This window comes from Gadus macrocephalus, chromosome 8 (genome assembly GCF_031168955.1).
Source record: "Gadus macrocephalus chromosome 8, ASM3116895v1".
Taxonomy (NCBI): domain Eukaryota; kingdom Metazoa; phylum Chordata; class Actinopteri; order Gadiformes; family Gadidae; genus Gadus; species Gadus macrocephalus.
In genome coordinates this window covers 17822404-17834056 of record NC_082389.1, presented here as the reverse complement: position 1 = coordinate 17834056, position 11653 = coordinate 17822404, and the positions used below count along the sequence as shown (strand labels likewise).

Genomic DNA, 11653 nt, shown 5'->3' with positions numbered 1-11653 from the left:
GCTAAATACGCGAGCATTTCCAGCCTACGTGAAATGCCCTGCCTTCTATTTCAAACGTGAAGAAAAAAAACTTTGCTTGGAAAAAAAAATAAAAAAATCGGGTAGCGCGCTTCCCAGCATGCGCCGCGGCCATCAGCGGGAAACCAAAATGGCGAATGAACCAGAGGAAAATTATCTGTTTGTTATTTTCTGAAGAACAGTGCTGGGGTTGCGGATTGTGGCGTCTAATCTAGTGAGGTGAAATAAAAGAAAGCGGGGCTAAAATAAAAGAGCTCCAATCTATGAAGTTGTTACATTGTTCGGGTGATACCGCCAGCGGAGGGGACCGAATGAGGTATTGTTTTCATTCGCTCCGTGTTTTCCTGTGGGGGGCTCCAGGGGCTGGCGTCCACTCACACAGTTGTGCTTTGTGTGTGGCTAATAAAATCGGGCGGCAAACCATTTGAACTAATTACTACCAGCCAATATCTAGTGTTTTATTTTATTCCAACACTTAAATGATTGAATCTACGGAGCCGTTTTTATTAGTCCCAATCCTGAGCCCCGTGTAGTTACTCGGTGGGTGTTTGAACAAAGAGACCCTGTATCAGAGTTGCCAGATTTCTCGTACAGTCTGGCAACGCTGGCCGCAGCGCGCTGCAGCCAGGGTTGCCAGATTGGGCGGGACATCTTGCCCAATCTGGCAAACTGCACAGTATGACTGGCCGTCATGCAGGAAATGCACTGCTACCTGCGCTGCAGACAGTCCACTATTTATTGCGTCGGCTTTTCCCTCCAAAATACTCCGACCAACAAGGCACATTTTTATCGTGTTCAACTGTTGTTTATGTCATATTAAAAGTTTTGTCATATATAACACGCATGTCATTCTCTGAAAAGAATACATTGTGGCGCAAGGCTGACACACTGTATTCCTGCAACCATTTTCTTCGCATGTGCTCTAACTAGCATGCATATGAAACATCGTGGCGATAATGTAACTTCGCATAACTGCATTTCTATTGTTAACTCATTGACCTAGTGGATTGCCTTTCATTGATTGATGGCGAAATGTTATATCCCCTCCATTATATTGTCTGTGCCATTTCTAAAATTGCTAAAACAATTTCATAACATGCATTACATAGGAAACGTTATGTTAATAACAAAAATAACAATAATAACAAAAATAATACACCCAACCCAAACAACAAAATAAATTAAAAGGCTCTTCCTCGTTTAACCCCCCTCCCCCCAGAGACTCGGTGACTGTAGACCACTCGCCCGCCCAGCAGAGAGCCCACTCCCAGAGGCAGCAGCAAGCGGCCCCCCTGTCCCCTGCCAGCTTGTCTGGTGGAGAGGATTATGGAGAGGACAGCATGCTGGCTGACAGGTTCAAAGAGGGCCAGGACGTCCTGGCTCGCTGGTCCGACGGCTTATTTTACCTGGGCACAATCACCAAGGTAAGTCTGAGGGAGGTGCTATTTTCTGTATTTAGAAACAAATTAATGTAAGAATATATTTACTATACATACACATATACTCTTTACATCTGCAGCCTTAAAGTGCAACTGGCAGGTTTGCTCCCCCAGATAATTAAGGTGTGGGGAATGATGATTTAAAGACACATTTTATGAAAGGATGATGAACTGCAGCCTTTTAATACCCACAAACATGAGACTCCGGCAGCTTGGCAGTGTTACAACCAGCCTGAAGCCTTTTCCAAAACCAGCACAAAAATGTCATCCCTTATGATCGCCTTGGATTTATTGTACTTTCATTTATTTCCCAATAATGGACTTATATGTAGGAATGTATGTGGTGCGCATTTACTGTTCTTGTTCTGCCTGCCCAGGGACAACAATGTAAATATGCTGCTCGCTAACTCGAGTGCAATTAGTAATAATGAGAAAAAAGTGAGTTGTCCTGTATAAATAGGCCAAGATGTAAAGAATACAGTCATGTTGGGAAGGTATAAAGGTGCAAGTGCCTCAAAATACTGAAATTGACGCAGCGCTACTGTAATGTTTCTGATTGACAACCCCATCGCACTTTGTCAGTGTGCCCACCTGAGGTTTCCCTTTATGGTTTAATCGCTCAATGTGTTCTGTGGTTTATTATTTGTAGCACTTGCTGGCAGTAGAACACTAAGATTAATCCTTCATCAGATTTCTAGGAGCACACAATGTGAATTAATAAAAGACATGAACTTGCACATTGCACTTTAAATTTAACGAGCATTGATTATGTTATAAACGGGAGTGACCTTTTCTCCCCCCCAGATAGACCGGGACAAGCAGCGATGCTTTGTAGTGTTTGAAGACCGGTCCAAGTCCTGGGTGCTCTGGACAAACATCCAGACAGGTAGGTTATACAGAGAAAGCTTGCGTGTGGCATGTCTATTTTGGACTTAATTTTTTGTGTTTTTAACCCTTATTATATGACCTATATATATATATATATATATATATATATATATATATATATATATATATATATATATATATATTTTTTTTAATCTTCTGGCGGTAGTTTCTTTCTTGGCCTAGTCCGCTGTGGCTTAGCTTTCCTGATCGAGGACTGTGCTGTCCCAGTCCCTCTGCTATCTCTCTCCATTCAGTCCTGTACTATCACGGTCTCTATCCCTGACAGTTAACAGTCAGCGTGTGCGCTCTCAGTGCCGTAGTGAGCAGGCTCCCCTCTGGAGAGGAGCCCAGGAGAGGTATTCACATTCACTGGGAAACGCTTCAGCTACAGCTCACATGCAGTAATTAAAGCAAAGCCCCAGGCACACGATGTGGCCTCCTTTCCCTTGATTGGTTTCCTAACCTTTTTTTACATGTAGTAAGGGGTTGATTCTTAATCAACCTTTTTCGTCTAACACATTCCCCTATTGTCTCAGATGGGAGGACATAGAATCGTGACTAGTTTCAACATCCTCAAATAATCTGCCCAGTTTCCCTAGTGTCCCTGATAAGAGTGTTAACTCGATTGTTCAGTTATTCAGTAACTTGATGAATGATCTTTAGAAACATCGAGGATATTGACACAACCCCTCACACCACAGTATTTCTTTCACTAAATCAATCACCTTGACAGTTAACTGCCAATATGGGTCAACTTTTATCCTTGCCAGTTTTAACTATAATGTCCATGCTGCTAAGGGCGTTGGTAGGGTACCAGGGTGATAGCAGTCAAGTGGAGCTTTACAACAATACCGTGGTCATGAGTGGTCTTCTGGGGTTCAACATGCTTTATCTCCTTCTACACCGTCCTTCACCTCTTTGTTTCAGGCTCACTCAACCAGACCCCTGCTGGTCCTGCTCTTTTACTGCGACCCCCAGTTGGGGGTCTTGGCAGTTTCTTTTTTACATCACTTTTTGGTGTTTTTCTCGTCTCCAACTCTTTTGCTTAGCGATTTGAGATAGCATGCCTATTTTAGCAGTTACTGAGGTGGCCTGATTCTACTGTGCCAACTTGCGATGGAGTGATGGTGTTTGACACGATGCCCCTTGCTTCAGGAGATGAGGACGATGACGAGGACGATGATGAAGATGACATAGTGTGCTCCATTTGCCAGAATGAAAGTTCAGAGGAGCCCAATGAAATCGTCATTTGCGATAAGTGTGGACAAGGTACCGTTGATTTTTCCACAATGCTTGACATATATTCCATCATTTAATAGCCAGGGTCATATTCCTAATCATGGCTGGTGCCTTACTCAACACCATGATTTTGTGCTATTGGATTGAATATTAATCAACTGAAGCTGACATAATGCATTGGAGGAGTTATTCAAATCATAAGTTAAATGAAATGGTATGCATTGGTGTATCACTCCATGGTGTAGGGTATGGAACATACATATGGTAGAAAACCACCGTAGCAGACAGGAAGGACTTCCAGGACACGGGTTAAGAATGAATAAACCCGGGTTATGGTGCAGTTGGAGTGCATGTTCCAGACAGAGCAGGTGTTTCCACCACCTACACACCCTACAGGTCTAACTCTATTTAAGCCCCAGTTGCGAGTGCCCCTAGCCATTACACACCTTTTCTAAATCTGCCCTGCTCTCTGCCTTATTGACATCACAAGTGGGCATGTCCACCTACATCTATGATGGATAGGTAAGGCTTCCAGTTGCTAAAGACCACTGGGTAGGCTAATATACTCTTTTATCCATTATACTTCTGTGCAGACCCTTCCCCTTGCGATATCAGGCACAGTGCAGGTCAGATTCTGAAATAGCTGTTAATGGGAAATCCCACTCACTTCTGGTGGTAAAACAGGGGCCTTTTCATGAATGTGTGTTGTTGCATGTAAACACTATTGAAACACCTAATGTTGAAACAGACATAGACCTATGTTGATATTAAATTGTCCGCTGTGTTCAGGGTACCATCAACTCTGCCACTCCCCCATCATCGATGCCACAGTCATCGACTCGGACGACAAGTGGCTCTGCAGGGAGTGTGAGCTCTCTGCTACCCCCCAGGTACTCAATGGACATATTGCCATAAAATACTATTATTAATCTTAATTTTTTGTTCTGCACATGGTCACCTTTTTGTCTAACAATATCGCTATGTTTTGTTTATTTAAGTGTCCTTTGGTTCTGCATGAGGCACACACTATCACAGTATTTGTTTATTCTCATCTTTGACAAAGTTTTAATTGCAAGGGGCCAATGGCTGGAGATTGGCTTGTTTGAAATCGTAGGTTCCATATATGATTGGTCACAGCTGGCCCTCTTTATGGCAGAGATGGGTGGGAAAATGGCTGTGTTATTATGACCCTCTACTCTAGTGGATAGACGGAGTAACATAAAGCCAACTCAAACAGTAAAGAATCTTGGTTTCAGGAGTAAACAAAAGGTTTATTGTATCAAAAGAATATCAAGGCCAAAAGAAGCTATACATCAGGTTGAGCCTGGGCCCAAATAATAAACAGACTTGCAAAATGTACAACGAAAAACAAAGGGTATGCTTAGCTCCCTAACCTGAGAGAATTGGGCACCAAATAAAAGGCCACCTAACACCCATCCCTACCAGCTTCCCATTGGCTGAGCCATGGGTCAGGTAGAAGCGAAACAAAGTGACCAATGGCCACAGTGCTAACAAACCGCACAAAACACAGCTTACAGGAAGGGACACAAATAGTGCTAGTATGGAACAATCATGAGCTTGATTGATCATTCCAGAGACCAGGTGGAACTGGTGAGGCTTTAACTGGTGGCTGATGCCGCCTTCAAAACAGCTCGCCGGTTCGGAAGCTCTTGCGTGTCTTTACGTACATCTTCCCTTCTTCCGAAATAAGTGTTCAGGAAACGCCCCTCAGAAGTTTGTAGGCATAAAACCGTAGAAACAGATAGTTTGTGAGACTACACTTCATAACAACAAGTATGGATGCACGCAGGGACCTCTTTGCACTTCTTTGCTGAATCAGTTATTAGAAATACTTGCGATGGTTGAACATGAGCGAGAATTGATCAGGTGATGTTTGTAATTGTAAGCTATGATGTATCGGAATGCAAATGTTAGAATGGGTGTTAAGTTCGCCTCTTAGTGCTTGTTGCATGTTCACTTTAGTCTATCAATGAAATGGGCACACCCCACGGTGACGTGATCTCGGAGGACTCCGGAAGCTTAACTTCTGCACGAAACTCAGAGCGAGAACTCCTCAGAGCTTAAGGTCCGAACCTCCTGGAAACTCTGAGCGTATTGAACGCTCCCTCGTTGGCAAGCCTCCACCAATCAATCCATATTTTTAGTCCTGAAATGTAGTACGGGGAGAGAAAAAACAGAAAGGGGAAAACCAAAACACCACACAAATACATGGTGATTTAACGGGCTGCATGCCATAGTTGAACCCAACCCAATCATAACCGATGAACTGGGATCAATCTCCAAACCTCCAGTACACACTACTTACAATGTGTGTGCATTTGTTTCAGAGGGGCAGTGCCCAGAAGAAGGGCTGCAGCACCAAAGCCCTGCAGCTGCCCCAGCAGGGCGAGTGGCAGCTCTACTTCCCCTACCACCTGGACGACCTGCTGTGGGACCAGGGCCACAAGACCAACGTCCAGCAGAGCTACTGCTACTGCGGAGCCCCTGGAGAGTGAGTGCCCCCCCCCCCCCCCCCCCGAGCCTAGCCATAGGCATCAGTGAGCAAGATGTCTAACCCTCTTACCGTCCCCTTAGTTGTATGTGTTTGGTTGGAGATGGTTCTTTGGATAAAACCATCTGCTCTATGATAAATTATAAATGAACGTCATGGCTTGTTCATGAGCCCTCATTGCAGGCACACTCGCCATTCTTGCTCTATTATGGATCTGATATTCATTTCCCATCCAAAAAGTATTCACATAATAATTCTACAATTGCGAGTTATTTACTATTATGGCTAATGGCTATTATGGTTTATGGATATTGAATACATGACCCGTTGGGTTGTTCATGCACTCCTATCACAGGCTGGGGATCGAACTCCACGCCCTGGCAGTGTGGATGGCATGTTCTACCAGGCTGTCAGTGTCGGTGACCTTAACGTGCATGTGTAGCTCGAGGCCCTCCTTGTGTATTCACCGCCTCTCTTCCTGGCAGGTGGTACCTGAAGATGCTCCAGTGTAACCGGTGTCAGCAGTGGTTCCACGAGACGTGTCTGCAGTGCTTCCAGATGCCAATGCTCTCGGGAGACAGGTATGAATGTCGGCTTTGTGCACTTATGATGGAAGTAGCTCCTCTAACTCGAATAAGAATTGTGTATGCTGAGAGATGCACATTTAATAGTATTCTTATTTTGTATAGTGTATACGGTCCCTTTTTAAATAAACTGCTGTTTTCCTATTTTCAGGTTCTACCTGTTCATTTGCTCAGTTTGCAACTGTGGACCCGAGCACCTCCGGCGGCTTCCCCTGCGATGGTGAGCTACGCTGAGGCGTTGGTGTTGACTAGAATGTTGGAGCGGGCTGGCAATAGCCCACAGGACTCGAGCAGTCTTTGACGAAACGCAATGTCATACATTATGCATTTCTGAGTTCTACATTTGTTCCTCAGGGAGGACGTGGCCCACTTGAGTCTGTATAATCTCAGCATTATCCACAAGAAGAAGTACTTTGACTCGGAGATAGAGCTTATGACCTACATCAACGACAACTGGGACCTCCTACAGCTGGGCGAGGTGGGGGCGATGTTTTGACCCTTCCTGTCTTAACTATATTCTGCACGGTCGATTCCTCATGTTGTGTGTTGTCCGTACAGCTCGCCAACACACTACGAACACAGCGCTACGAACACATCTTGGAAGCGCTGAACAAGAACAGCAGCAGGTATGTTTTGTTGACGAATCACTTTTGTTTGCATGGTGATATGTTTACAATACTGAATATGATCAAAACAAGTCTTTAATTAATTCAATTGATCTTATTTTATCAACTGTAAGAAGCTGGGTAATAAAGCCCATATTATCTTGTTTTAGTAATTCCCACGTTTTCCCTTCGATTTCTTGCCCAGCTCCATTCTGACTAACCCAACCGCCTGCTCTCTTCACCCCTGCCCTGTCTCCGGGTTCCCCAGGTTCATGTCTGGGAAGGAGATCAAGAAGAAGAAGCACCTGTTTGGACTGCGAATCCGTTTCCCTCCGGCTCCGCCCAGCTCCGAGGAGCCCACCAACCGGGTCCCGGAGAGGGCCTCTCACGAGATCATCATCAAGGGGCGCAAGTCCTCCAAACCCCTCCTCAACACCAGGTACTGTTGGGTCTCTGGTGTGTCTAGTGTCACTCAAGAGGAATTGGGTTATATGCCCAGTGTCTGCTGCTGACCTGGAGGCCTCCTTGAGCCAGGTGGCTACCGGAATTTAGCTTCAATGCAAGACGCTTCTGGATAAAAGCAGCTAAATGGAAATTGAGAGTAAATAAGCACACCTCTGCGATAGATTGGGCCTAAATCTCAACAAGGTATCAGTTCTTACAAAAAATACTTTGGTTACTTACTCAGGCGTGATTAAAACATTATGATACATCAATGCCTCATTATTACCTCAGGTATCATTGCTACAAATTAAATATATTATTATTTATTATTATGAAGGTAGCGCTGTTAGGGTTAGGGTTTCTTTGTGAAGATGGTCATGGTGGGCTGTGGTCTGTTCTCATCAGCCAAGCAAGTTTAGAAACAAACCTTTTCAACATTCTGCAAACTTTATTCAGGACTATTCCTTCTATATCCTGCTTCTTCCTGTTAGCCCTTTTACAGGCTCTCGTGGTAGATAGGTTTGGGCTAATAAAAAACATACAAACAATCTATGTCAACAAGCTCCACTGTTTTGTTGCTAAGCGACCGTTCCATTAGAGGAGTCCACTGCCATAAACGGGCGTCACCTACCAGGGTGCATATAATCTCAACACTGCCTTCATGTTTTTGCATTCAATTACCATACAATTGCTGCTCAACATTTTTTAATGATTCAACAGAACAAAGAGATTTATTTTGTGTTTGGACCTCCAGCGCAGTGACCAATGGGACCGTGAAGAAGAGGAAGAGGAAGCAGGGCGCACAGTCCGCAGAGACCCTCGCTAAGCTACGCCATTCCACTGAGCTCCTCTCCCAGGTAAGGGTGGGCGTGTCTGGGGGGGTGGGTCGGGGTGTGCGAGGAGGCTAATCTCCCGGAGCCACACCAACTAGCTGTGAAGCCACAGAACCGTTTGGGATTTAGCACCACTGGGGATGTCCTGGGTTAAACTCAAACTGTGTCTCTGACCTTTTGTGCTCTATTTTTACTCTAATGCACAAATATGGCTAGAAAGATTAGGAAACTACCGGCTGTGTGCATAACTCCCTATTGTAGGTCGGTGTATTTGCATAGTAAATGCGCTCACTGTGTCATGCGACTTATTTTTTTATGTTCATGAACATGATTTTTGGTCTAGTGTAAATTTCTTAGAATATCCATGAGTATAAGGACAGGCAAAACTTTAGTCTTTGCATCACAGGAGCTGAGGAAGCCTCAACTGATGGATTCTCATTCCATGGATCTTTTAACCTCAAGCAAGTGAGTACAGAGAATGAGTCTTGAGCCAGTACCGCTACGTGTCTTGCTATGGTCTGGCTGCTGATATTGATGTTGCGATTCAGCTACAGCAGGACTTAACCGGAGTCCCCTCCCTTTTCTCTTCACCAGGAGTGATCGTTCTCTGCCATCCGCTCAAACCTCAGACGTGGAATCGATCAGTGCCCTGAGCACCTCGGAAACTACCTCAACCAGCCTCTCAAGGCAGTCCAGGTCAGTCGGAAGACCAAAGTACACAAAATAACAACCTCAAGTCGTAGTGCGAACCAAAAAATAGTCATGTTGTTAACAGAGCAAAGCATATCAAAGGTCAATGGAACTACCGTATAAAACGCAACTTTATTTTTTTTGATGCAGAAATGAAAAGTTTTATTTTGCTTCTGCATTTGTCCTCCTACCAGCCTCTGTAGCTTAAAGAAGCAACACGCCATGGCCCCGATGATGCCCGTCACCCAGCCGCCCGTCAAGAGGAAACGAGGACGACCGCGGCGGGCCCTGCAGCCCCCGAACCCAGAGATCCCGCCCCCGGCGCGCCAGCCCACGGCCGCCACCACCACCACCACCCCCGCCACGGAGCCCTCCGGGCTCCAGCCGGGGCTGCCCTCCACAGACATAGTGCACGGCCTGGGCGCCCACGGGCAGATCTCCACCCTCAAGAGCTCCATCAGCAGCTACTTCGGAGCGGCCGGGCGTCTGGCCTGCGGGGAGAAGTACCGGGTGTTGGCGCGGCGCGTCACCCTCGACGGCAAGGTCCAGTACCTCGTGGAGTGGGAGGGGGTCACCGCCTCCTAGGCTCCGCCCCTACGCAGCCTCACCTGATCCATCGTTACCAGCACCAACACCATAGGTCGTGTTCTCAAACACGACTCGCCTCAAAGCATCACATTTTCCCTTTTTTTTTTTATTCTTTTTTTGGTGGTGCTCCGACGGGAGAAAGGGGTCTGGCAGTAACGCCGACTGTAACACGCCCGTAGACGCGCATCATGGGGTGATCCGCGGAGATCAGGCTACGTGTCACAAAGCCTTGGTTTGCCAATGTCTCTGACGGTGAATCCCATTTTGTTTCTATACACTGAGTGCTCGTTGAATACCAGACAATAGCAACATTTAGCCAAATATCCTAACACTGCACTATGCCGGTCACTGAACCATTTACTCTCCCTGTGTGTATTCTGCATTATTTTTTCTAAAGCCGCCACAGCTGCTTTGATTTCATTTCTATTTCTTTTATCAAAGGTTCAATTCCAGGTTTGTTTGAAAGCAGAAATTGTTTGATGGTATTTCAGAAATGTAAAAACAAACTAAGGAAATTGTGGTTTAATCAACAAAATGTGTGATGCACGATTGTACCGGTTCTGACACCTATGTGCAGTAAGAAGTGATCAGTGCTTGAAAACATTGATTTCATACCAAATTTAAAAAAAAGTAATTGGGGTTTATCACCAAAGTTCCCTTCTACAGACTCCTAGCAGTGAATAATGCCTTGGGCAGAACAGACACTGTTTGTCCATTGATTTGTGTTAAAAAGTGGTCCTTTTGGTGAATAGTCAAGTTCATGTGGAATGTGAAACAGAATTGTTCTGTTGCTGCAAACCTGGTATTATTTTATATAAAGGTATACTATTAGTTTTTCTACTCCTGTGTTTTAATCTGGCTTTCTGTGATTTTTCTTCTTGGATTCAATTGCACATATCATTTTCCACTTGTCTATCATCTCGATCATTCTGCTTTCATATACTCTGTTCATTCAAGGCAGTAATTCTAATTTAATTTTTTTATATATATATTTCAATTTTATTGCTGGGAAGAACTTGTATCTCCCAATCCTTTTAGCATTAGTGTCATATTCTGAAGACTGGCATCTCTTAATAAAACAGTATTATTTCCATCTAAAGGTGTCACATCAATTTGCTCAAACTTTTTTTTCGTTGAATGTTCTTCCCAAAAAAAGGGCTTCACCTGTTTTATACCTGAAAGCATAAACACTGGCTTGGCTTTCATAGTTTGAGAAGTTAAAAAGTGATATTTTTCAAGTGTTGGATGGTCCGTTAATTTTAATACCTTCAATCATGGGTTTAAAGCTCGTGTTCTTCAGCCTCTCTTCAGAATATAATCGTTTTTATTGAATGTGTTCATCTGCCTTTGCATCCGTTTTATGGCACTGGCTTTTTTCTGTTAGACAGATGTTTATTTTACCGCTCTGAAAAAGTTATTTTGTATTTTACGAATCATTCTCAACTCAGGATCGAAACGCTCACTTGAGCGTCTGTATTTTTGTATCAGGTTTATAGTTTTGATTACAGACAAACATTGATTGGTCCCATTTGTCTATAATCAGTGCGTTTTATACAATGGAATGAAGTAGACTTGTTTGGTGATCTTTCGATACCCTGAACACTTTGGGGGATTTCATTGTGTTAGACATTATGACTGACTAAATGTACATGAAGTATTGCCTTTGACCCGCCACTGTGCACACAAAAGGGTTTGATGGCCAACGAAAACGTTTCAACTACTTTGAGTCCAACTGCGTCGGTTTGTTACATGTAGTACTTTATTGGCGTACAAAGAGAAAATAAATTCAGATATTACAAACTGAGTTGTATTG

The 11653-nt window shown here is 44.3% G+C and overlaps 1 protein-coding gene across 2 annotated transcripts; it reads left to right on the top strand.

Moving 5' to 3' along the window:
* The first annotated feature begins 107 nt into the window (after positions 1–107).
* Positions 108–11644, top strand: mtf2 (metal response element binding transcription factor 2). 2 transcript variants are annotated; one of them, XM_060059657.1, is made up of 15 exons: positions 108–334; positions 1238–1442; positions 2262–2343; positions 3504–3614; positions 4374–4474; positions 5933–6096; positions 6582–6677; positions 6832–6900; positions 7035–7158; positions 7239–7306; positions 7554–7724; positions 8484–8586; positions 8969–9027; positions 9157–9258; positions 9447–11644. In XM_060059657.1, exons 1-15 carry the CDS (start codon positions 282–284, stop codon positions 9835–9837), a joined length of 1899 nt encoding a protein of 632 aa, XP_059915640.1. In that variant the 5' UTR covers positions 108–281; the 3' UTR covers positions 9838–11644. The 2 variants fall into 2 exon arrangements, with proteins under 2 accessions (XP_059915640.1, XP_059915639.1); XM_060059656.1 differs by having other exon boundaries at positions 3501–3614.
* Positions 11645–11653: the final 9 nt, after the last annotated feature.

Excerpts from the sequence above, each read along its gene's own strand:
- mtf2 (XM_060059656.1), top strand. The coding sequence starts at position 282 with ATGAAGTTGTTACATTGTTCGGGTGATACCGCCAGCGGAGGGGACCGA. Across the intron at positions 1,443-2,261 it reads ACCTGGGCACAATCACCAAG|ATAGACCGGGACAAGCAGCG; the intron begins GTAAGTCTGAGG and ends TCTCCCCCCCAG. Across the intron at positions 7,725-8,483 it reads AAACCCCTCCTCAACACCAG|CGCAGTGACCAATGGGACCG; the intron begins GTACTGTTGGGT and ends TTGGACCTCCAG.